Raw genomic sequence first — 23,486 nt, 5'->3', positions numbered from 1 at the left:
CGAGAACCACACAAGAAAGACCGAGAGAGAGACGACGAGTCTAAGAGAGCGAGGGAGGGAGAAGCCGTGGGTCTAGGCGAGGATGCGGGCGAGGTCGGCGGCGGTGAGCTTGTCGCCGAGGACCTGCTGGAGCGAGGCGGCGAAAGCCTCCTTGTCGTCCTGCGCGAGCTGCGCGAGAGTCGAGGCGACGGTCGTCGCGCGCGCGAGCTTGACGCGCTCGGTGATGGCGGCGGCGCCCTGCTCGAACGCGGCGGCAGCAGCGAGGTCGTTGTTGAGGTCGACACCCTGGCCGACGGCGTCGTGGACGATGGCGAGGCGCTCGTCGCGCGAGAGGGTCGGGTCGGCGTCGCCGAGACGCTTGACGGCGGCCTCCTCGGCGAGACGGCGGCGGAGGCGGGCGTAGAAGTAGCGACGAGCGTTCGACCACTCGAGGGCCTCGCGCGCGCAGCCCTTGCTGAGGATGCGGCCGGCCTTGTCGTGCGAGTCGGCGAACTGGAGCGCGACCTGCTGGTAGATCGGCATGAGCTGCTTCTCGCGCGCGGCGAGCTCGGTCTTGGCCTGCGCGGCGTCGGCGGGCGAGAGCGAAGCGTCGGTCGACTTGACGCGGAGGGCGTGGTAGGTCGGGTCGAGGCGGTCCATGAGGGCGAGGAGCTTGTCCTTGCGGAGCTTGATCTCGACGATGCCCTCGGGCTCGAGGACACCGGCGCGAGCAGTCTCGTCGACGTACATCTCCATCATGCCCTCGGCGTTGATCGACGGGTCGAGGACGACCCAAGCACCGCCGCGAAGTTCGCCGTTCGGGACGATGTAGACGAAGACGGGCTGCTTGTACGCCGAGAGACCGTCGACAATGAGCGAACCGCGCTTGAGGACCTCGTCGAACATGTCCTGCTGGCCGCCCGAGAAGCCGCGCCAGTTGGCGAAGATGATGAGCGGGAGACCCTCGCGGTTGAAGTCGAAGATCGCCTGTCCCGTCTTGAACGAGCTGTTGGGATACCAGACCTGCGCATCGTACAAGGTGGAAGCAAGTCAGCAGCTGCCGAGGAGGACGAGCAAAGTCGAGGAGAAGTTGGCGACGAGGAGGTTCGGACACGAGTGGAGGTTCGGACAAAGTGGAGGTTGTTGCGCACCTGACCGGCCTCCATGATCTTCTGCTCGTTCGAGAGAGGGTTGGCAGGGTCGGCGGGCACGACGCGCTCGATGGTGCGGGTCTCGACCGCGATGGCGCCCATGGGGATGCCGCCGAGGCGAGCGCGACCGACGACGACGGTCTGCGCCCAGCCCGAGAGCGTCTCCTGGAACGAGCCCTTGTCGAAGAAGCCAGAGAGCCAGCGACCGTCGGCCTCGTCCGTCTTGCCGGCGAGGAACCAGCGCGGGTCGTACGCGCCCTTGATGGGCGTGTAGTCGATCGAGCGGTCCCACGGGTCGACGGGCGAAGGCATGATCGGGAGAGGCGCGCCGCGGTGCTCGGGGACGAAGGCGAGCCACTGGACGATGCTGAGGACACCCTCGAGGTCGTTGGCGGCCGTCAAGTGCGAGACACCGTTCTTGTACATGATCTGCGTGCCGCCGAGCTGCAAGTTGGACGAGTACACCTCGCGACCGAGGACCTTGTTGAGCGCGCCGGCACCGGTGAGGATGATCGGCTGGCCCTCGACCTGGACGGCACGCTGGCCGAGGCGGACGAGGTACGCACCGATACCGACCGAGCGGGCGGTGACGAGCGTGATCGTGAAGATGTCGTCGTACGCGCGCGACGTCTCACCGGCGATGAGGCCAGAGCCCTTGAGCGACTCGACACCGAGACCCTCCTGCAAGCCGATGATGTCGGTGATCTGGTAGCGCGTCTCGCCCTCGTCCTCGATGCGCTTCGTGATGACGCTCTTCTCGCCCTTGTTCTTGAGCTCGCCGAGCTTCTCGGCGGTTAGGTAGAGGTACTTGAAGCCCTTCTCCGGCCGCGAGCTGTCGACCCACGCGACGCTGAACAAGTCGACGAGCTCCTCGGCAATGCCGAGACGAGCACCCGAGTTGGCCGAGAGGTAGACGCGCGGCAAGCCAAGTTGGCGCGCGAGCTGCGTGACGGCGAAGAAGTAGCGGTCCTCCTCCGGGCCGAACGAACCAATCTTGAACGTGATGTCGTTCGCGATGACGACGACGCGGCGGCCAGAGGGGTATTCGGGCGTGAAGATCGTGTAGATCCAGCCGACCATGCCGATATTGTTGGTGCCAGGCGGGCGGGCGACCTCCTGAGGCTTGCCGAACTCGTCGAGGACGAGCTCCTTGGCGACGAGGAGCTCGGCGGGCGCAGTCTTGCCGGCCGCCTTCCACTGCTTGCGGATTGCCTGGCGGAAAAGGTCGGGGAAGTCGTAGACGTACGTCGTGCCGACGACGTGGGCCTTGTAGCGCTTCGGCTGAAGCCACTCCTTGGTCGGGTAGGGGAAGTTGACCGGCTGAAGGTGCAACGCGCCCTGCGGACCGATCGACTTGAGGATGACCTGGCCCTTGTCGGTCGTGACCTCGCGGTACGCCTCGTACTTGACGACGAAACCCGAGACGTTCTCGATGATGGCGCGGATGGGCTGAATGTTGCCCTGCGCGTCCTCGAGGACGATGCGGATCTCGGCGCCGGTGACGCGGAGACGCCAGAAGCGCTTGCCGTGGCGGTCGATGAAGCCGGCGAGGGCAGCCTGGACCTCGTCAAAGTCGAGACGGAGAGAGTACAGGAAGTTGAGCTGCGGACGGAGAGCGAGTCAGCACGAGGACAAGGAAGGTCAAGGCCGCGAGTGCGCACCGAGATGTGGTTGCCGTCGGCAGCGCGGCGCTGCGAGCTGGCGACCTCGAGCGAGTCGAGGACATCGGTGACGAGGCGGTCAGCCTCGGAGACGAGGTAGTCGGCCGTCTTCATGTTACCGCGGAGACGGCCAGGGCGGACGAGTGCGCGGACGAAGAAGCGGCAGTCGGACGAGTTGCCCTTGGCGGTCGCGTAGTAGACGTGGACCTGGCGGTTCTCAACGGGGCACGGCTCGAGGTGGAAGTTGGAGAGGCGGCCCAACTCGAGCTGGAAGGCGAGGGCGGGCTCGATGTCGCGGATCGTCTCGAGCTCCTTCCAGGTGCCGTCCTGCTTGCGGACGGTGTAGTAGGACGGGTACTGGCCCTCGCGGCAGATGAGGAGGGTGAGGCGGCGCATGCCGCGAGCGTCGATCTCGGCGCTCATCGCGTTCACGTGAGCGGCAAAGTCGGCGCGGAGAGCGTCCTCGTCGACCTGCGCGCTGGCGGGGACCGTGAGCGCGACGTTGATGACGTTCCACTGCTCCTGGCTCGACGACGCGGCAGGCTGCTGCTGGAGCTTGCCCTTGTTCGAGTCGGGGAAGTGTCGGAGGACGGTACCGAGCTCCTGGCGGAAGCGGTCGAGCGAGCGGACCGAGAACATCGCGCCGTAGCGGATCGGCTCGGACTGGGCGTTGTTGAGGAGGAACGTCAAGTCCGAGTACGAGGCGGTGCGCTGCGACGTGAGGCCGGTCGTGGGCGTGGGCGGCTCAGACTCGGACGCAGCCTTGCGCATGCGGAACGACCAGGCAACCGTCGCGGGCTCGTCCTCGGCGGCATCGGCCTCGATGTGCTCGATGTTGAGGAGGTTGTACGAGCGGTAGGCGCGGCGGACGTAGGTGTCGAGCGCGGCGAGCGAGACCCAGTGGTCCTGGTGCTGGAAGAAGCTCGGGAGAACGTCAAAGACGGTGAAGCGCGAGTCGATGACGTCCTTAAGGACTTCACCGCGAGGAGTGCGGTCGTGGCCGGGCTCGCCGTAAACGGTGGGCGTCACCGAGGCCTTGAGAATCTGCTCGAGCTGTCCGAGGCGCTCGTCGAGCGAGGGGAGCTGGATGTGGATGAGCACCTCGCGGGCCTTCAGGGCGACCTTAGTCGTGGCCTTCGAGTCGAGGTCGGCGAGGTCCTTGAGCGCAGGGCTGACGACCTGCTCGATGAGCGGAACCGCGTCCGAGTCCTTGACGATGTCGAGGAGCGCAAGGACAAGCGAGTTCTTCGAGGCAGCCTTGTAGTGCGAGAGAACGATCTTGACGACCGAGTCGAGCGAGTCGCGGTGGGCGTCGCGGAGCTCGAGGACGACGTCGCCGTCCTTGCCGCTGAACGGCTTCTCCGTCTCGGCGTACGCGGCAAAGATGCCGGCGAGCGTTGACCACTCGTGGTGCTTGAGGCCCGAGCGGTAGCGGTAGACGATGTCGTCGAACGCGACGAGGAAGTTGCGGACAGTCTGCGCCTCGGCGGGGCGGAGCTGCTCAAGGGTCGTGTCGATCGCCTTGCGGCACTTGGCGGACGGGAACTCGGCGCCAGACTCGTGAGCCTGGTCGATGTACTGGCGGAGGGTCTGCTCGAGCTTGGCGGGGATGCGACCCGAAAGCGTCGAGAGGACAGCGTTGGCCTCGCCGTAGGGGAGCTCGGGGTTGCGAAGAACCGAGATGAGCTCCTTGATGCTCGACTGCATGACGGCCTGGTTGTCGTAGCCCATGAGGATGTTTGAGAGCACGTCTTTGAGGTAGGCGAAGCGCTGGTGCGGCTTGTTGCCGACGATGGAGGGCAAGCCAAGGGCGGGAAGCTGGCCATCGAACGGCTTGGCGTGGTGGACGCGGCTCGGGTCGTCGAGCGACAAGATACCGAGGATGTCGCCGGCCTCGAGCGTCGCTCCCGGCTGCTTGATGAATTGCGCGATACCGTCCTCGGCAGCGATGAGGGGCATGATCATCTGCGAGGCGACGAGTGTTAGCGAAGTGAAAAGGAACAGGGATTGCTGCGAGCAAGCGACGCACCTTCATGACCTCGATCTCAGCGTACGCCTCGCCCTTCGAGATGTGCTCGCCGGACTCGATGAAGTAGCGGACGAGCTTGCCGGGTGAAGGCGAGCGAAGCTGGGTGGGGTCGTTCTCCTGAGCAATGAGGACGGTCCTCGAGTCGATCGAGAGGCGGAGCGCGCCGACCTCCTCCTTGGCGTAGCAGGTGTACGAGCGGCCGTCAAGGAGGATGAGGAGACCGCCGTCGGCGAGAGGGCGGATGCCGACGGAGACGTTCGAGCCGTTGACGTAGATGGACCAGCTCGAAGGCGACGAGCGCGAGGCGGTCGCGCGGTACTTGACGTCCTCGAGGACGAACTCGAGCGGGACGACGGTGGCGAGGAGCTCCTTGGCGGGGCTCTGACCCTTCTCGAGGATGCGCTTGTACTCGGCGATGTTGGCCTCGGAAGCGAGGTGGGCCTTGGTAACGGCGCCGCAGATGATGGCGAGAGTCGTGTCGGGCCTCTCGGCGGTCAGGCGAGCCGAGATGAGGCTGTCGAGCCACGCGGTCGTGATCGTGTTCTGCTCGAACGCGTCCGTCTCGAGAAGCTTGATGAGGTACTCGACGGTCGTGCGGAAGTCACCGCGAATCGAGAGCTCCTTGAGCGCGACGACCATGTTCTTGCGCGACTCGGAACGGTCCGAGCCGTACGCAAAGATGTGGCCGAACTGCGAGTCGGCAAACTCGTGCAGTCCACCGGCGCTGCCGACGGAGAAGTAACCCCAGACGTTCGTGCTCGAGCGGAAGTTGAGCTCTTGGAGAGTACCCATGGACGGCTTGAAGCCGGCGTCAGGGTTCTCAGCCGTGATACGTACGGCAACGACGTGACCCTTCGGCGAGGGCTTGCGCTGCGTCTTGGCCGACTCGGGGTTCTCGAAGTCGAAATCGATCTCGCTGCTGCCGTTGGGTGCCTTGCCGTAGAGCGTGCGGATGTCGCGGATGCGATGGAGGGGAACACCCATAGCGACCTGGAGCTGGGCGGCGGGAAGGTTGACGCCCGAAACCATCTCGGTGGTCGGGTGCTCGACCTGGAGACGCGGGTTGAGCTCGAGGAAGGCAAACTTGTCGTCGGCAGCCGAGTAGAGGAACTCGACGGTACCCGCCGAGACGTAGCCGACGAGCTTGGCAAGGCGGACGGCCGACTTTTCCATCTGCTCGAACGTGTCGGGCTTGGCGATGGTGACGGGCGCCTCTTCGATGATCTTCTGGTGGCGACGCTGAACCGAGCAGTCACGGCCGAAGAGCGAGATGGCGTTGCCGTACTGGTCGGCGAGAACCTGGACCTCGAGGTGGCGAGCTGCGCCGGCGAGCTTCATGATAAAGACGGGCGAGCCTGTGAGAGCGGCGAGTCAGCTTGAGGATGCTCGAGGCTGAAAGCGGACCAACGCACCGGGAACCTCGGTGAGGACAGCCTGGAAGGCCTGCTTAAAGTCCTGCTCCTTCTCGACCTTGCGAATACCCTTTCCTCCTCCTCCCTCGGACGCCTTGATCATGACGGGGTATCCGATCCTCGACGCGCGGGCGAGACCCTCGTCGGCGTCGTGCACACAGGCCTGCTGGTAGACGTCGTCGGCGACAGTAACGTAGCCCTCGGGCGACTGGGTGACTTGGTCGACGCCCTGGCCGGACCAGTCCATGCACGGAACCTGGGCGTGCTGCGCGACGATGGTCGACGAGATCTTGTCTCCGAGCGAGCGCATGGCGGAGCCGGGAGGACCGATGAAGACGATCTTGTGCTTCGAGGCGGCGAGCGACTCGGGAAGGCGGGGGTTCTCGGAGGCGTGGCCCCTGTGTGCATCAAATGCGAGTCAACACGGGCATTTTTACGGAAGAGTACGGCGGGAGAAAGAGGACGAACCATCCTGCCCAGACGGCGTGGACGCCTGCGCGCTCGGCAACATCGACGATGACATCGACGTTGGCGTAGTTGTTGTTGTTGGTTCCACCGGGAACCTCGACGTACTGATCGGCCATGCGGATGTAGTCTGCGTTGACCTTGAGGTCCTCCGGGGTCGCCATGACGGTAAACTCGATCGCGCGCTCGCTTCCGAACGTCTCGTACGCCCACTTGCGCACCGAGCGGATCTCCTTGACTGCGGCGATACCATTGTTGGCGATGAGGATCTGTGCGGAGCGCGAGTTGGGTCAGGACGAGCGAGTTGGGGACGATCAAGAGGGGCGGTGCAAGAGGGGTCCGAGTGAGCGCACCTTTGTGATGACGGTGTGTCCACCACGCTCCCTGACCCAGTCGGCGACCTTGGAAGGGGGCGCAGATTCGAGCGAGTTGCCGCCTGTGGACGAGAAGCGAGGTCGAGGAGGAGAGGAAATGCGAGGGTCAGCCCAACTGCTCGTACGCCGGTCCAGAAAGACGCCAGAGCAGTCGTGAAAGTCCGCAAGACGCACCGAGGTACTTTACGACCCGCCCATGGTCGTACTTGGGGTTCTTCGGCGCCTCGTCGACCGAGTGCGATCCGTTGACCGCCTTCGCCTCGCCAGAGAATCTGTCGGCAAATCATTCCACAGTCAGCAGTCGTTCTCAGAAGCAGGCGCAGGCCCGCTAGGCGAAAGGGAGGCGACGCACGGCATCGGAAGTGAAGTTGGGGAACGAAGCTGTGGGGGGTGTGCGAGAGAGGCGGGAGGGAGCAGGGTTGTTGTGCAGGGAGACTAGGAGAGTCTAGAGTAGCGGTAGCAAGAGCGCCAAGCGAGAAAGAAAGCCCGCAAGCGGGAGAGTGTGGTAGGGAAGAGAGCAGGAGGAGGTCGAGGATGGGGAAGGAGACAAGGCCCGACCCGCTCTCGTCCTTGTGGGTGATCGCGGTCGACTAGAGCTCCGTTGCGACGCTGGAATGCTACTCGGGCTGCAACATCCACGCCGGAAGCTGTTCGCAGGCGACGACAGCCGCTCCTTCTTCGCCCCCGAGAGTTCCGGCGCATCCTCCCTCGGCGTTGTCTCGTTCATTACCCTTGCAGGTCGGCTCCTCCAATCCCTTCTGACGACACTGCGAGGAGAAAAGCGATGTCGGAGTCAGCCAGGGAATTTCCTCGCCGAATAAGTCCTCCCGACCGAACTTCCCGCTGCGTACGCACCTGCTATTCTCCCCAGTCCGTCGCCGCAACCCAACCTCACTTTCCCTGCAAGAAGAACCCATCGAGGATCTTGGCGAGTCCAACGGGGTCCTCGACGGCGTGCCAGTGGCCGACACCGTCCATCTGGACCTTTCGCGCGCCAGGGATGTCGTTGACAAGCGCATCGGTCGTCTCCTTGTTCGAGAGGTAGTCGAATTCGCCCGCGATGACTGAGGTGCGGGTGTTTGCCGTAAGTCGCGGGCGGAGGAATGGAGAAGGAAGAACGAGCGAGCGCACCCAACGTCTCAGCCTTGATGGTCGAGTAATCCGGATCAGTCGCGCCCGCAAGCGCCCTACACGCCGCCGCATACCCTCGCGCGTCCGTTCCAAGCACGAGCGTCCGCACCATCGCTGCCGAGAGAGGCGAGTCCTGCTTCGACTTGTCGGACAGCGCGGCGGAGACGACTTGTGCGACGATTGCCGAGAGCCCGGATTCGAGCACGGTGTCGGCACGCTTGAGCATGTTGGTCTGGATGGTCGGGTTGAGAGAGCGCATCGCGCCGAGGAGGACTGCGCGAGCGGCGTCAGGGTCAACGGAATGTCAGCGGAGTTCAAGCGGGAGGAGGGGGAGTGCGGCCCACCCAGCTTGTCGAGCTTCTGCGGGTACTTGGCCGCAAAACTGCTCGCGACCAAACCGCTCATCGAGTGCCCAACGACTCCCGCAACCTTCTCCACTCCAGCCCACTCAATCACAGCCGTCAAGTCCTCGACAAGGTCGTCGAGCGGAATCATGGCGCCGTCGTCTGCTGCGTCGAGGGACGAGACGGGCGAGAGACCGTGGCCGTCAAAGTCGTAGCGGATCAGGCGGAAGCGAGAGGACAGGTTGGAGCGGGAGAAGGGCGCTTCCCAGAAAGAGGTCGACGACCCGAGGCCGTGCATGACTGGCGGCGAGAGTCGAAGCGTCAGCCGCGCTTGTCGCTAGTCAGGGAGCGGAAAGAAGCGTGCTGCGAGGACAGAAGCGACTCACAGACGATTGCTGGCGCGTCCTTGCCCGCGCTGTCGTCCACCTCGATGTACAGCTTCTTCCCGCTCGAGACGCTCACCACCCGGCTATCGTGCTGTGTTGTCGCTGCCATGCCGTGCAAACGCGAGTGCGAGTGCGCGAAGACGGATGTCAGAGGGTGGGGGAGGGTCGGTCGGCGAGCGAGGGCGAGCAAGCTCGGGGCGGCCGCAGAGTCAGCGTGATGCTAAAGAGATGACTTTCGCGTGGTCCTGACCCGGGAACAGCCCAAAGGAAGCACGAGGTGAGCGACAGGCGAGCGGGAAAGATGTCGTCGAGCGGAGCAAGAGACCCGCATCGCTCGCAGTAAATCGCGAGTAAGCCTGGTAATTTCTGCTAGGTGGTACTGAGTAGCCCAGTACTCGTCTCCAAGCACCTCGATGCGTTGCTGTGTCGAGGTCGCGGACTTGGCCATCCTCACGCCTCTTCATCACCACCAGCTCGCCGTCTCGACCATGCAGAAGAGCTCAAAGACGGACCTGCTCGTCCGCGTGCGCTACCAGAACCCGCTGCCCGCGCCGCCCTTCCCGCCAAAGCTCATCAACATCCCCACTGGACCGCAACGCTACGCGACCTACGACTTCCTCTCGCCCATCCAGGGCGAGCGCGAGCTCCCCCTCATCCTCGACAGTGAACTCGGACTGCCGCTCGAGTATGGCAAGCCGCACGAGGGCGGGCGAGGCGACGGGGAGTACTGGATGGGGAACCGGACAGGTGAGGTCGCTCGCTTGCTCCCAAGGCTCTCCGGCGGTGCCGTAGAGGACGGTCGTTCGTACGAGAGATCGTGCTGACGCTTTCGCTGTTTCCCCCAGGCATCGCGCCAGTCCCCAATCCGAACGCTCCCATCGCGGACGAGGATGCCTTCATGTTCGAAGACGCAACGCCCCAAGGTGCAGCTGGCCCGTCCTCTGCGACCGGCTCAATTCCTGGGACACCCGGCCGCGCATCCGTCACCGAGGTCAGCAAGAAGGTGGATGTCAGCTGGTTGCGCAAGACGGAGTACCTCAGTAGCGAGGCGAGCAGTCAGCGGCAGGCTCTGCAGGCGATGAACGGGTGCGTCAAAGTCCTCTCTAGGAGCGGCTCGAAGGGCTAAAAGGTTCCATCCGCCTCACCAGAACCCCGAAGCGCGACACCGGCCTCAACGCCCTTGACCGCGACAGCCGCGCCGCGGCCATCTCCGCCACCTTTGCCGAAGCACACAAGCCCCTCGACGAGCTGCAACACCCGACGAAGCGGGATTTGCGGGCCGTCGAGGCATTCGAGTTGCTTCCGGACGACGACTTGTGGGCGAACGAGTACGATCTGGTTAGGTTTGGCGAGGACCCGTCGACAAGAGCTCCCGTGCGTTTCATGACTGTGCGCTCCAACTTCGACCGCTCGCTGACGCAAGACGAACTTCGCAGGGCGAACCAGCACGCCTCGGACCGGATCCTCGACTGCCTCGAGCCATCTTCCGCGACCTCACCAGCGAGTTCCCCGAAGGCGAGGGACGAGTGTCGTTCTACCTACCGGCGAACGACCAGGCAGCGTTGGGATACACGGAGAAGCGGTATACGGGCGAGGAGAGCGCGGAGGGAGAGGTGCGTTTCCTCCCCTCGCCTTTGTTTCAACTGCGTGCTCACTTCGGCCTCATCCTGCGCGGCAGCCCTTCGACTTCCGTTGGGTGCGCGACTACGAGCTCCTCGTCAGCCGACCACTCGCGCAAGAATACATCTTCTCGTTCGACGCGGGCGAAGATGCGACGGAAGGCGAGGAGCGCGTGCGGCCGCAGACAGTGGCAGGGAGGAAGAAGGGAGCGTACTACGTGCCGCTGCAGGCTGCGATGCAGCTGCGTAAGAGGAGGCCAAAGGTGCGTTCGCTCGGCCATTCATCGTCTTCGAGCTGAGCTGATGGCTTGCATTGTGGCGCTCCAGCGCGGCGAGGACCCTCGCATGTACCCTCAACCAACGGAAGAGGCGTTCTGGGACGGCATGGCTATCTCTGTGCGTCTGCTCCTTCGCTCTCACCTTTCCTCCCAGCTGACCCGCTTCCTCCCGCAGCTTCACAAGCCCGACTCGATCCTCGAGGGCGAGCACAAGCTCAAGTTCGACGCGTTCAAGGGCGAGATTGCGAACCCGCCAGAAGACTGGGGCGTCCCGAGTCGCGGAGGAGGAAGTGCGAAGGGTGATGAGGACGAGGCTGAGCCTCCTGCGAAGGAGGAGAACGGCGCGGAGGTTAAGGTGTCGGAGTCGCAGTCGCAGGAGTAGGCTGTGCGCGTCTGCATCGCTCGTTCATCAACGCGAGGGGCGGAGCGATCGTTCGGGAAGGCTTGCCCACTCCCGCGTCCCGACCTGCTTCTTCTTTCTCTCTCGTTGCTCACTCTCCTTGACCTCTCGCTGCCCGTGTCCATCGCAAACATGCCAGGTGCGTGCTCTCACGACGCCTTTCGCTGACAGCATCGCGCGCAGACGGTGTCTTCCTGCTTGTCGCTCTTCGCCGTCTGTGACTCCGCTCACGATCCTCTCCTCGCAGTCGACAACCGCAACCATCCTTACAAGACGACCGACGCGAAGAACGACGAGAAAGAGCACGTTTGCAAGCGCGACTTTGGACCCGACGCTCCGAACCAGGATGCCTCGCACAGTGAGTCCTCTTTGGACCGTTGCGCCATTCACCTGCTGACTAGGTACTCCATCTTCCTCGCAGAAAGCCGTTCTGACGGCTCGTTCGAGTATTCCAACTACGACAAGTCCAAATGTCTCTATGGCCTGCTCGTCTTCCTGCCTCCCGGCCAGCGAGGGCTGACGCTTCCGCCTCACAGACACCAACGATGGCAAGGGAACGGAGACATACACGCCCGATGGCAAGGCCCCCTTCACGCGAACCACTCTGCCAGGACCGGACGGCTCGCCGCGCAGAACTGGGTGGACGCCTAGCATTTGAAACGGCGAAGCCTGCGGAGCTTTGATGGCCGTGCCATACAGTATTCTCTCCTACAGCTCTTCCAATGTGCATAGCCGTCCTCAACGTGCTACATGAGCCCTTGCAAGCGTTGCGAGGTGGACGGCCTCAGGAGGAGGGCTACGGGTTGGCGAGTACTCCCGTCTCTACCAGTGCGAGTAGAGGCGTCGGTTGCAGCTTGCGTTGGACAGGAAGGGACAAGAGTGAGAGCCGGAAAGGAGGCGAGGATGGGAGGGTCTCAGCGTCACGTGCGGCGAATTGGCTTCATCGCTTCATCTCCTCGTCCCGCTCCTCGACCTCCTCCTCCTCCCTCACATCCTCCCTCCTCGCTCTGTCACTCAAGAACACTCGCAACATGCCCAGTGCGTCTCTCTCGCCTCCCACCGAGCGCCACGACGCCTCCCACTGTCCCGCTGACCGTCCCGCTCCTCCTCCCGCTCGAACCGACTCACCTCGCAGAGGACAACTACGGTCAGTCGTACGACATCTCGTCGTCCGGCACTAACGACCAGGGCAACCACTACTGCTCGCGCTACTACAGCTCGGACGCCTCGAACTCGAACTCGTACCACTGCGAGTTGTGGTCCCGCTCAATCCGCTCTCGTTCTCGCCAGACTGACCGCAGTTTCTGCGCTGTTGCCTCGCACAGACAGCAACTCGGACGGCTCGTACTACTACTCGAACTCGGACGGGTCGACCTGTGCGTCCTCCCTCGCTTTCCGCTGACAGCTTCATGCGCCTCCGTTCCCGTTCTTCACTGACTTCGGACATCAATCGCAGACTACAACAGTGGCGACGGGTACTCGAACTACACCTCGCCGAGCGGCCAGAGCTACCAGAGCAGCGGCAACCAGAAGTAATCTCTGCGCCCGCTCGACTTGACGCTTGATGGCTGCTTTCCGCTTGTGTCTCTCGCTGGTTCGTAGCTCTCTTTACTGAGCGCTTAACTGACATGACGGGACTGACGTGACGTTCGCTGGCTCAGACTCGGAGAAGAGAGGGATCGAGTAGCGTGGAGAGGGAATCAGAAATGCAGTGCCCTTCCTCTCAAAGCTCGCGACCTTCGGAGAGAGTGAGAGCGTGCGATAAATTCTCCTCCGATGTGCTAGACAGTACAACACGGTGATATTGATTTGCTAGTCCGCGCCGGCCACCGCGGCCTGCGCAGCGTACCCGAGCGGGTTGAAGTCGAGCGAGTTGTTCGTTCCCGACGGTCCGAGACTGCGCCGCGAGCGTGAGTAAGCGAGAGAGACAGCACAGAGGGGGGGAGCTCCGACGCACAGGTCCATGAAGTCGTCCAGCGAGCCACCCGTGTCGAGGTCCCTGGGTCGTTTGAGCGTCAGCGTCTCTCACCCGCCTCTCCGACCACGCGAACGCACTCACCAAGAAGGAAAGATGTGCGGGAACGACGTCGCAGTCAAGTCGGCGGTAAAGTCCTGCCACGCCGCCTGCTCGTCCGGTCCAGCGAAGCCAAACTGTCCTTCTGCGCCTGCGCCTGCACCCTGCACCTGCGCGTTGTGCGCCGCCAACGCCGCCGCGAGCGCATCGGGCGGAGCTTGCAGCGGCGCGCCCGCTCGGACAGGCCAGCTAGGCGTCGCGACTCCCGCGCCGGCCGACCTGGTGCCCGACTTGCTCCATTGGCTCATGAACGCCTCGAGCACGTTCGCGCTCGTCGTTGCCGTCTTCCAGGTGTCGGAGATCGAGCGCAAGGCGGCGATGATGGTCTTCAGGTCGGCGGCGGCTTGCGTCTTGCGCTCGAGGTCGCGCTGGGGAACGCCGAGGATGTGGTCTTCGTTGGCGGAGAGGGCGAGGATCGTGCCGGCGGTGAAGCAGCAGCTGTGGAGAGTGTGCGGGTGAGCGGACCTGGAGACACTGAAAGCGGAGGGAAAGACGCACTGCTGGAAGAGCGGCGCAGTGAAGCGGAGGCCATAGCGCTCACGCTGCAGTCGAACGAGGCGGACCTGCGAGCAGCAAATCATCAGCCCGAACCCTCGCAGGCCAAACCGGAGTGGCACGTACGATGTGCTTCGAGCTTGAAAGGCATTTCTCCGTCGAAACCGACAGCATTGTCTCCTCGTTCGTGCGGCGGAAGAAGCTTCATACGCAAAGCTTTGTCAGTCGAGACGGAGGGAGAAGAGCGAGAAGGAAGAAACGCACGGTCGGTGAAGGAGGATAACGATAGCGTGGTACAGGGCATTCAAGCCTGCGCCGTTTCAAGTCAGCTCCTCCTGCGCTGTCCAACTGCAAAACGCAGGACTCACCTATGATATGCGAATGCGGCGCCTTCGCAGGCGTCGGCGTGCTCGCCCTCAACGGCGAAGGCAGGTCGACGTACCATTGCTCGAGCGCGAGGTGGAGTTCTGGCAGCGCGCTCTGGCGCGCTGTGAGGGGGACGCCGGGCTTGAGGGAGTAGACGGTCGCGAGGAGGCGGGCGGTTATTTGCATGAGCTTGCTAGCGGCGTGCGAGGACGAGGAGCGGTCTGCGGATGGGAGCTAGTCAGCGTCTACAGCTCATGCGGACCCTCCGGTAGGAGCAGACGCGCGACCTGACGCGCGAGTGATCCATAGAAGGAAAGAAAGCGCAGGGACGTACAAGCCGGCGGATCAAACTCGACATTGTTGTCAACCGGCGGGTTCGGCACATCCACGTCGTCCTGGAACCAGTGCGGCCGTCGACCGATGTAAATGCTGTTCAGGACGTCGACTTGGAATGCGGCCCAGAAGGCTTTCCGCCGGACGTCCCGGAGTTCGGGTGGGATGTTGCGCGAGCCGATTTGCAGGTGGTGGTTGTCGAGATGGAGCCCGACTGCAGTCAGATGGTCAGTACGCTCGATTGAGTGGGTTCCCTCGGGGGCCGCACTCACAGTCTTCAGCCAAGGCCATTGACTGAGCATGGAACATCAACGCCGGTCCATCACACGCCATCCCTCCCAGATACACCGACAAGCAGGTCAAACTCGTCACGGTGCTGACATCCGGATGCTTGAACTCTCCATCCAGAGCTAACCGAGCCCAGTCGATGAAGACGTCGCCGCGCGTTGAGGGGTCTGAGGGGTCGCTGCAGATCTCGCGACACCAAGAGGTGTCGGCAGGGTCGAGGTAACGAGCGCCGAAGGCTAGGACGAGGTGGAGGAGTAAGGGAGAGTAGTGCGGAGTTCGCCTTGTTCTGCGTCAAGCAGAAACGTGAGCACAGGAAGACGATGGGACAGACGGAAGACGCACGCCGATGTCGTCAAGTCTTGCAGGAACGCTCGCTCGTCGACTAGTCCGAATTGCGAGAACGCATGCTCGAACGCAAGTCCGATGAGCTTGGCGGAGAACTCGGAGGAGAGGACAGGCGGACGTCTCGGGAGCTGAGGGTCGAGGGGAGGTGCGTAGGGGATGGGCGCGCGCGTGAGCGACCAGGCTCGCGCTGCTTCGACGGAAGACTCGGTGACGTCGGCGAGAATGGCGCGGTAGGAGGAGGTGGGACCGTAGAAGCGCAACTCGCCGTGCGAGTTGAACGCGAGGCCGCCGGCAAAGGCGTCTGCGACCACAGGCGGCGTCGCCGTTCCCTCCTTCGAGCCTGCGAGTCGTCACAGCGGGACAGTGTCATTATTCGCGCTGGAGCAGCAGTCGACAGAGAACTCGCCGTCGCCCTTGTCCATCTTCAGCTCCGAAAGCTCCTTCTCCAGCGAGTCGATCCGCATCTGCAAGGCGTTGACAACATCCTTCGTGATCTGCGATGTCAAGCAGGTCAGCCTGTACTCGAGGTTGTTCATGAGGAGATGCACTCGCCGGTTTGCGTTTGTCGTTCTCGTACACGTACAGACACTTGAGTGCGAGCGAGTTGCATCGCCCGCAGGTCGGCTTGACGCCGTCGCACTTTGCGCGTCGCTTCCTGCAAGCGTCGCACGCCGTCGACACGCGCGGACTGTCGACGGAGATGGTGAGCGACGTCGGTGGACAGCGAGGGAGGGTGAGCGAGATGGACGCACCGTTTCTGCAGCTTCTCTGGCTTTGCGTCGGTCGTTGCGGGGTCCATAGCGGCGGAGACGGGCAAGACGAGTGCGGAAGGAAGAAAGCGCAGTCACTAGTCACTGCACGCGCGCTCGCTCGGGGACCCCCCTCGCTTCCACCCACGAACCCTTCTGCAGTTCTGCTGGCCTCCTGTCCTTCGTGGACATCTTCTCTTCGAAGATCAAGTGTATTGGACTCATGCCCTCGTTCCCACGCTCGTCCCTCGTCCCAACGCTGCGTCAGAACCTCCTCGACTCTGTTCTCTCGCTCGGCCTCAGTTGACGTGCCCCCTTTCCATCTCCCGTGCCGAAGCCTCCCCGGCTTGGAGAAAACGTGGAGCGCGCCAATCGAGTCGGAGCCGTCGAGGCGCAAAGTCAACTCCGCCGCATCCTCCCCTCCGCCCTCCGCCCTTCTCCTCCGCTTTTCGGTTTCTCCACCACCGTACACCGTGACAATGCCTTCTGCCGCACCAGACTACACAGCTTACACCCAGTCCGTCATCGAGGCCATCGGGTCAAAGGCGTCTCCTCGAGTTCGTCTTGCCCCACTCGCTTCCGCGGCCGCCTCACCCTCGCTCACACGCCTCGTTCTCCGCAGGTCAAGCAGGCCTTCCCCATCTTGATCAAGCACCTCCATGCAGCGGTGCGTTCCCGAGTGTCCTGGCGAGCCGGACAGAGTGCGCAGACCTGACCGGCTCTTCATTCCCTCCGCAGATTGTCGAAGCCGAGGTCACCGTCGACGAGTGGCTCGAGGCTTGCGACCTCTTGATCGAGGCAGGAAAGGTGTCGAGCGAAAAGCGGAACGAGATGGTGCATCGCCAGACCTGTTGCGGTCCCTCTCCCTCCGCTGACCTCGCTTGGAACGGCTCTACAGGTACTCGTCTCGGATGTGCTCGGCGTGGAGAGCCTTGTCGACATGTGCGTCTACCTTACGCTGAATATCCCGGCGACCTTTGCTAAAGCCCGTTCCCTGGCAGGATGGAGCACGCTCGCTACGCCCAGGCAGGCCGCGACTCGACTTCGAGCGCCATCCTCGGTCCCTTCTACCGCCAAGGCGTCCCGCCGCAACCGAATGGCTCGTCCATCATCCGCATGAAGGAGCCTGGCGCTCCGTTCGTTCACCTGCATGGTCAGCCCCCCTTGCCTTCTACAGCGGTATTCCACCGGCTGACACCTCCCTTGCGTAGGTACTGTGACCGGCAAGGACGGTAAGCCCCTCAAGGGCGCTTTCGTCGACGTCTGGCACGACGTGAGTCTGATGAACCTTCGCAACCTCCGAGTCCAGAGTCTGCGAGACCGGTAGCCCGAGCCATCGCTCACGCTGCTCGTCACTCGTAGGCACCCGACGGCTTCTACGACTCGCAATCCCCCGACAAGCCCGAACACCACTGTCGCGGACAGTTCGAGACCGACTCGAACGGCAACTACTCCCTCATCGCACTCAAGCCCACCCCCTACCCAATCCCCTTCGATTTCTCAGCCGGCAAGCTCCTTCACATGATGGATCGCCACCCGTACCGACCCGCGCACATCCACTTCCACGTCCAGGCGCCAGGACACAAGACGCTTGTCACGCAGGTGTTCTCCCGCGACTCGCAGTACCTCGACGACGATGCGGTCTTTGCCGTCAAGGACTCGCTCATCGTCGACTTTGTCAAACCGACGGCGCCGCTACCCAAGGGTGGCGAGTTTGACGAGGAGATCAAGTACGTTCGGATCCCCTTTTCTCCTACTCTCCGATCTCGAGCTGACTGCGAGCGTCTCGCCTCTACAGGTACGAGCTGAAGTACGACATCACCCTCGCGGGCGATGGAGAAGTCGACAACTCGCAGTACCAGGGTTGATGTGGCGAGCGGGTCTTCGTTGTGTCTCCCAGCAAGTCCTTTCGGTTCTCCTCGACTATCTATCGCTTTGTATTGGTATACTATCCACGTTGTGACCTTCGAGACCGCCTTCGTCCACGAGCGGGCGGAGAGATGCTCTTGCGGAAGCGGTTCTTCGTTTCTGCTTGGCGACCTCTCCATCTTCTGCCTTGTCTCGCTTGCGTATGGATTTTGGAAGTACAAGGGACACGCTGGCCTCCTCCGTCAGCCCACTTTGACGAGTTGTCATCTCGCCAACCCCGCTCTCATGGCTCCCACCTCGAATCCTCTCTTGCCCGCGCTCTCATTCCTCTGAACTCGGCCGGTCATGTCTGGAAAGGACGCAAATGTACGTCTGCTCAACCCAAGCAGCTCAACGAACGCCCGCTGACCCTCCTCACTCCTCCACCTCCTCATCACTCAAACGCGCTTCTCCGCTGCGTACCGCCTCGTCCCTCACATGCGCCGACTCGCCAAACAGAGCACGATCTACGTCGGTGGTTTCTCAACCGACACGAGCGCCTCAACCCTCCACTCCGCCTTCCTCCCCTTCGGCGAGATCCTCGACCTCTCGCTCCCCACCGACCCAAACAACAAGTCCGTCCACCGAGGGTTCGCGTTCATCACGTTTGCGAATGCGGAGAGCGCGATTGATGCGTGCGACAATATGGATCGGAATTCGCTGCAGACGGTGACGAATCGTGGGAGGGTGTTGAAGGTTAACAAGGCCAAGCCGCAGAAGGGGATTAGCTTGCAGGGGAGCAACAAGCCGAGTGCGTGCTCAATTTCTTGATTCACACGGCCGAGTCTGTGCGCTGACCAGCATCCTCTCGACTCGCTTCCCTCGCCATCCTCCCTTCGCCGTCTCGCTCCTTTCGTCCCGCCTGCCAGTCTGGGCACAGGAAGAATGGATCGCAGAGCACGGAACACACGCCCAAGGGTCGGCACCGGGCGCACAAGATACAGGCGAAGCGAACGGCGGAGCAATGGAAGAGTAACAGAACTCTGCAGGACGAGGTGGACCTTTTGTTGTATCGAGTATGTTGCCAGATGCGATGATGCGAGAGAGGGGACCCATACAGAACGAGCGAATGGAGATGCGAGGATGCGGGAGGAGTGAACAGAAGGGACGGCATATCTAGGCATAGTCGGAGTGCTCGGAGCGGAAGAACCTGTCGCCAAAGGAACCGAGGCCGGGGAGGATGGTGAAGATCTGTGTGAGAGGAGGCTGTCAGCAGAAGAGCGCGAAGCGGGTGAAAGCCTCGAGACGCACCTTTTTCTCGCCGCCGTGCGTCTTCTCCACTCGCTCCTCGAGGCCATCGTCTGCCGCACTGCAAGCGATGCGGACCTTGGCTGCGAGAGTGGGAGAGTCAGTCGAGCGCTCAAGTGCGGGATGACAACGACACACGGAACGCCCGCTTGAGCGCCCAGACGCCGCCGACCTTCGAGACGAGGATGCAGCAGAAGATGATGTTCTCCTCCTTGACGCCGTGGTCGAGCAAAATGCGTACAGCCATCAAGGCCGCAGCACCCGTGCCAATCTGCGAGTCGAGCAGGAGGACGTAGCTCGACGCGGCGGACTCGAGCGATGCCGTCAAGCACTGCGGGAGCGAGACTTGGTACAGCAGCGGCTCGCCGGTCTTGACGTCGCTCTGGATGAGCACGCTGCCGACCGGTACGTCCCGCACGACTCGTCGCAAGCCCTTCTCGAGCGAGGCGCCGGAGCGGAGGATGGAAACGCCGCAGAGGTGGCCGTCGGGGATAGCGAGCTCCATGCCGACGTGTTCGGTGCCTGTTCGCGTTTCGATAGGCTTTTCGCGGTAGGGGAGGAGGGAGAGGGCGTGTTCGGCGACTAGGGTAGATAGGCGATTCGCGAGGAAGATGAAGTCTTCGGGGTCGGTTTCGGTCGAGCGGAGGAGAGTGTGGATGCCCTGAGCGGATACAGACGTCAGGGATACCTGCTCCGGACTATGAAGACAACCTGCGCCACTTGGAGCGGTGCCAGCGGTCATGCCCCTCGAAGCGGAACTCACCCTCATCTGCGGCGTCTGTCTCAGCATGTGCACCGTGTCGGGCAGCTCCGTCCCCTCGCTCACGCCACACTGCTCCTTGATCAACGCCAAACCCGACTCGGCCTCGCTCTTCTCGACCGACGGCGTCGGAGGTACGCTGCCCATCCCATTCGACACCGTCTCCTTGTACAGCTCGCCTCGGAACTGCCGCTTCCGCTCTGCGAGTTGGCGCTGGACATGCGAGACGATGAGGTCGATCGACCGCTCGTTGTTGTGGCCGGGGACGATGATGTCGGCAAAACGGTTCGTCGGCTGGATAAAGTTGTCGAGCGCAGGCTTGACGAAGCGGAGGTACTGATCGAGCACGCCATTGACGTCCCTCCCCCGCTCAACGAGGTCGCGCCTCAACCGCCGCGCAAGCATGAGGTCCGAGTCGCACTGGACGAACACCCGCAAGTCGAGCAGGTCGCGCAGGTTTTTGTCGTACAGGACAAAGATGCCTTCGACGATGACGACGTTGGCGCCGTACAGGTAGGTCGTCTCGTCTAGCCGGGCGTGCTTGACAAAGCTATAGTTCGGGATGTGCGTCGCCCGGCATTCCTTCATCTCGCGGATACAGTCGACAAGCTTGTCGTCTGCGGGCCACGCGGCAAATGTCATCAGTCTTCGAACACTCAAGCTGAGGCTGTCAGCGGCGGACGTACAGTCGAAAGAGTCGGGCGAGTCGAAATCTGTTGCCGCAAAGTCAAGCAGGTATCAGCACCTGCCTCCTCTCCACCTCCCCGGCCTTCTCCTTCTGCTCTACCCAGTATCGGAGTGGCGCAACGCACCGTGATTATTGTTGAAAGCGTTCTGCGACTCCTCGGGCGTCAAACTCTTGTAAAAGTTGTCCTGGCTGATCACCAACACCCAAGGGACGCCGAGCGACTTGAGTACTTGCATCGCTACTCGTGTCTGTTGCCCATTCCCTCGCGTTAGCTCGAGCGGAGAGGCAGAGGAGCGGAGGAGAGGAGAGGTACCTTTCCTGAGGCTGAGCCGCCGCCGATACCGATGATATACGCCGGCGCGGGCTTGCCATCTGTCTCCCCTTTCCTGATCAGCCCTCTCCAACCGAAAGAACCCCAGCAGACGCACCTTTCGAATACCAAGGCGCCCTCCTGCCATTCCCCGCACAACCCAATCAGCTCTCTCTCTCTTCACTCAGAGGCTAGAGGGCAAGCGCACCCTTTTTCTGTGACTACGACGTTCTTGGGCGGCGAGCGGGAGGGCGTGGAGGAGCTTGAGGGAGGATGGGAGGATGGAGGTGGGTGAGCTGATGAGGATGTTGAAGCGGGTTGAGGGGGTTGCTGCATGCTGGGCGAGTCGAGAGTCGATATCGACCTCTGAGTGGATAGATTGGGCGAGCGATAAGCCCGTGGAGCGCGAGACGAGCGAGTCGAGAGAAGCCAAGGACGAACCGCCGCTTCGTGCGAAGTCCGAGAAAAAGCAAGGGTTCGCCGAAACCAGCTTCAAGCGGGACAGCGGCGACGTTGGTACTCTCATCTCGCACTCGTGAACCTGTCGCAGGAACGCGAAAACTCCCAGAGTCAAGGGGCTGCAAAACGAGGAAGACCAGCACCCTCCTCCCTCCCCTCCTCTTCCCTTCCCTCGCCCTACCTAACAGTCTGATACTCCACGCCCTCCCGATCCAACTCCTCCCACCCCGTCTCCACCCCCCTCACGCCCGTCACCCTCCTCATACTCGCAGGCCTATAGATCCACACTTCGCCCTCGTCCATCGTTCCGAGGTCGTACGTCCTGATGGAAGGAGGGTGGGAGAGCGATTGTTCGGCTACTGTTAGGGCTGTGAGTGACGAGAGGGGGTAGGAGGGGTCGCTGTAGGGCGGAGAAGGGGGAAGGGAGGGGGGAGAGGAGGGCGGGTGAGGGGAGAGGACGATCGCTGTGTGCTGCGTTTCGCGTCCAACAAACCGAGTCAGTCTTCCCCATGTTCGCTAGCTTGAAAGGAACCGAGGAAGCTGTACGCACCTCCGGATCTCCCAAAAGACAATAACTCCCCTCCTTCCCTCCCAGCTCCCTGATCCTCACGCTCCTCCACTGAATCACATCCCCCTGCCTCACATACCCATCCCCTCCATACCACTCTCCCACTATCCTTCCTCGCTCGTCGAGACGCGCAGAGGAGGCATGGAAGAGGAGTGCGCCGTGCGAGCGGCCGATGGAGGGGAAGGGCGGCTCGCCTCCTTGCGCCCAGACTTTGGGTCCGACGGACTCGAGAGCATCGTGAGCGAGGTCCCAACATTCTCCTCGTCCGACCGGTTGCCCACGCTCCACCGCTCTCCGCGCAAAGTCCGCCACTCTCCTCCCATACACCTCCGAAGCCTCAAACAACTCCTCCGCGCTCCACTCTTCAACCTTCGTAGGAGCTCGGTACCGTCCCTCTACTCTCACTCCTTCTCCACGCGCGAGTTTCTCCCTCGCGAGAGAAGGGTCAAAGTCAATTTTCCACCACGCGACACTGGAGTCTGCGAATACCGCACAAGCGAGGTGTGTCATTCGGCTTGGAGTGGTTTGGGACCAGGAGAAGGCGGTGCGGTGGTCGGATCGGGAGAGGAGGAAGGGCGGGAGGTGGGAGGTTACTTGCGGGGGAGAGAGGAAGAAGAGGGTTGAGAAGGGAGGGGGTTGCGAAGGGGAGGGGTGCAGGAGGGAGTGGAGGAGTGAGAGGGCGGCGCAGGAGTCGGAGGAGGAGGAGGAGGAGGAGGCGGGGGTCGAGGCGGGACGAGCGGTGAGAGGAGGTGTGGCGGGAGGGACGGGGTGTGAAGTAGTGTCGTCGTTGGTCGTAGTGCTGATAGTTAGACGTGAGCTGAAGAACTGCATGCACGACCTCACGGAATATCAGCTCCAGATTCTCTACGAAGGTCAACCCTGTCGCGGACGCTCTCGCGCTTACGCACCTCATCCAACACCTCAAAGAACGCCCCTTTATCCCGCTCATCATACTCATCGAACCTCTTCCTCCTCGTCGGCGCTTCGAAATCGCTCGGAGACTTCGCAGCGGGGTGAGAGCGGGCTGGGAGAGTTGGTGCGAGGGCGGCTGCATAGGGCGGTGCGGGGACGGGTCGTGGGGGATCGACGGGGAGAGGGGCGGCGGAGCCTACTCGAGGCGGAGGAGCAGGAGGAGGAGCACCTGCCCTCGAACTGCTCGCCCCCGCCGCCGCAAGCCCAGCCGGTTTCGCCGCCCTCGCCGGCGGCACCGCTCTCCCTCCCTCACCTACCCTCCTCGTCGGCGGCGGGGGCGGGGCATTCCTACTCGCCTGTAGCTGGAGGGACGTCGAATTCGCGAACCTCTGCGACTGGGACGGGCACGAAGGGGTGTTCTCCCCACGCTGAGAGGCGAGTGAAGGTTTGACTGGTTCGGGCGGGGTCCGCGGGCGTTCTGCGGCGGAGAGAGAGGGTTGGGCTGAGGCAGCGACGAGTTTCTGTCCGAGTGGGGAGGAGGAGAGCGAGTGGGCGAGGCGGGCTGTCGACGCGGCTGATTCCTACGAAAGTCAAGGGTGAGTTTGGTCGAGCAAGAGTCGATGGAAGGCGACTGACTGCTTTGCGGCGGAGGTCTTGGAAGTTCATCCAGGCCAAGGGGAGTGAGTGGGGCGGTGCCGGTAAGGGAGAGTGAGCAGAGGGGAGGGTACGAGCGAGTGAGTGAGAAGCGTGTGCG

General features: G+C 62.8%; 10 protein-coding genes across 10 annotated transcripts; 5 read left to right on the top strand and 5 right to left on the bottom strand.

The window, feature by feature from the left end:
• Positions 1-72: 72 nt before the first annotated feature.
• On the bottom strand, positions 73-7,428 carry RHTO_02004 (acetyl-CoA carboxylase; the record flags this gene model as incomplete). Its single annotated transcript, XM_016415682.1, has 9 exons — positions 73-1,002; positions 1,131-2,732; positions 2,792-4,756; positions 4,821-6,175; positions 6,233-6,630; positions 6,701-6,966; positions 7,051-7,133; positions 7,246-7,343; positions 7,424-7,428. The coding sequence occupies 9 exons, from the start codon at positions 7,426-7,428 to the stop codon at positions 73-75; spliced, it is 6,702 nt and encodes a 2,233-aa protein (XP_016272252.1).
• Positions 7,429-7,962: 534 nt separating this feature from the next.
• On the bottom strand, positions 7,963-9,041 carry RHTO_02003 (alpha/beta hydrolase; the record flags this gene model as incomplete). The annotated part of the gene is made up of 4 exons (XM_016415681.1): positions 7,963-8,135; positions 8,203-8,475; positions 8,547-8,846; positions 8,933-9,041. The coding sequence occupies 4 exons, from the start codon at positions 9,039-9,041 to the stop codon at positions 7,963-7,965; spliced, it is 855 nt and encodes a 284-aa protein (XP_016272251.1).
• A 379-nt stretch (positions 9,042-9,420) lies between these two features.
• RHTO_02002 (Paf1 family protein) lies at positions 9,421-11,211 on the top strand (the record flags this gene model as incomplete). Its single annotated transcript, XM_016415680.1, has 7 exons — positions 9,421-9,679; positions 9,778-10,018; positions 10,081-10,306; positions 10,369-10,545; positions 10,611-10,814; positions 10,879-10,947; positions 11,005-11,211. The coding sequence occupies 7 exons, from the start codon at positions 9,421-9,423 to the stop codon at positions 11,209-11,211; spliced, it is 1,383 nt and encodes a 460-aa protein (XP_016272250.1).
• Positions 11,212-11,361: 150 nt separating this feature from the next.
• On the top strand, positions 11,362-11,887 carry RHTO_02001 (uncharacterized protein; the record flags this gene model as incomplete). The annotated part of the gene is made up of 4 exons (XM_016415679.1): positions 11,362-11,368; positions 11,477-11,587; positions 11,651-11,701; positions 11,766-11,887. 4 exons carry the CDS (start codon positions 11,362-11,364, stop codon positions 11,885-11,887), a joined length of 291 nt encoding a protein of 96 aa, XP_016272249.1.
• A 373-nt stretch (positions 11,888-12,260) lies between these two features.
• Positions 12,261-12,765, top strand: RHTO_02000 (uncharacterized protein; the record flags this gene model as incomplete). The annotated part of the gene is made up of 4 exons (XM_016415678.1): positions 12,261-12,267; positions 12,365-12,485; positions 12,559-12,605; positions 12,686-12,765. 4 exons carry the CDS (start codon positions 12,261-12,263, stop codon positions 12,763-12,765), a joined length of 255 nt encoding a protein of 84 aa, XP_016272248.1.
• Positions 12,766-13,041: 276 nt separating this feature from the next.
• Positions 13,042-15,929, bottom strand: RHTO_01999 (C6 transcription factor; the record flags this gene model as incomplete). Its single annotated transcript, XM_016415677.1, has 13 exons — positions 13,042-13,126; positions 13,187-13,228; positions 13,289-13,741; positions 13,802-13,866; positions 13,925-14,000; positions 14,063-14,108; positions 14,167-14,385; positions 14,499-14,711; positions 14,770-15,071; positions 15,128-15,462; positions 15,526-15,624; positions 15,710-15,818; positions 15,883-15,929. 13 exons carry the CDS (start codon positions 15,927-15,929, stop codon positions 13,042-13,044), a joined length of 2,091 nt encoding a protein of 696 aa, XP_016272247.1.
• A 429-nt stretch (positions 15,930-16,358) lies between these two features.
• RHTO_01998 (catechol 1,2-dioxygenase) lies at positions 16,359-17,747 on the top strand (the record flags this gene model as incomplete). The annotated part of the gene is made up of 8 exons (XM_016415676.1): positions 16,359-16,436; positions 16,502-16,546; positions 16,618-16,713; positions 16,778-16,821; positions 16,881-17,032; positions 17,091-17,152; positions 17,242-17,609; positions 17,678-17,747. 8 exons carry the CDS (start codon positions 16,359-16,361, stop codon positions 17,745-17,747), a joined length of 915 nt encoding a protein of 304 aa, XP_016272246.1.
• Positions 17,748-18,093: 346 nt separating this feature from the next.
• On the top strand, positions 18,094-18,763 carry RHTO_01997 (peptidyl-prolyl cis-trans isomerase E; the record flags this gene model as incomplete). The annotated part of the gene is made up of 3 exons (XM_016415675.1): positions 18,094-18,114; positions 18,247-18,538; positions 18,657-18,763. 3 exons carry the CDS (start codon positions 18,094-18,096, stop codon positions 18,761-18,763), a joined length of 420 nt encoding a protein of 139 aa, XP_016272245.1.
• Positions 18,764-18,903: 140 nt separating this feature from the next.
• RHTO_01996 (uridine kinase) lies at positions 18,904-21,129 on the bottom strand (the record flags this gene model as incomplete). The annotated part of the gene is made up of 9 exons (XM_016415674.1): positions 18,904-18,978; positions 19,039-19,118; positions 19,174-19,696; positions 19,799-20,412; positions 20,482-20,508; positions 20,608-20,731; positions 20,797-20,855; positions 20,912-20,934; positions 21,002-21,129. The coding sequence occupies 9 exons, from the start codon at positions 21,127-21,129 to the stop codon at positions 18,904-18,906; spliced, it is 1,653 nt and encodes a 550-aa protein (XP_016272244.1).
• A 300-nt stretch (positions 21,130-21,429) lies between these two features.
• RHTO_01995 (uncharacterized protein) lies at positions 21,430-23,398 on the bottom strand (the record flags this gene model as incomplete). The annotated part of the gene is made up of 4 exons (XM_016415673.1): positions 21,430-21,723; positions 21,803-22,645; positions 22,729-23,313; positions 23,369-23,398. 4 exons carry the CDS (start codon positions 23,396-23,398, stop codon positions 21,430-21,432), a joined length of 1,752 nt encoding a protein of 583 aa, XP_016272243.1.
• Positions 23,399-23,486: the final 88 nt, after the last annotated feature.

This window comes from Rhodotorula toruloides (assembly GCF_000320785.1).
Source record: "Rhodotorula toruloides NP11 unplaced genomic scaffold Scaffold16, whole genome shotgun sequence".
NCBI classification, from domain to species: domain Eukaryota; kingdom Fungi; phylum Basidiomycota; class Microbotryomycetes; order Sporidiobolales; family Sporidiobolaceae; genus Rhodotorula; species Rhodotorula toruloides.
Note: the sequence above shows the minus strand (reverse complement) of the source record. Positions and strands in the feature narration are given on the sequence as shown.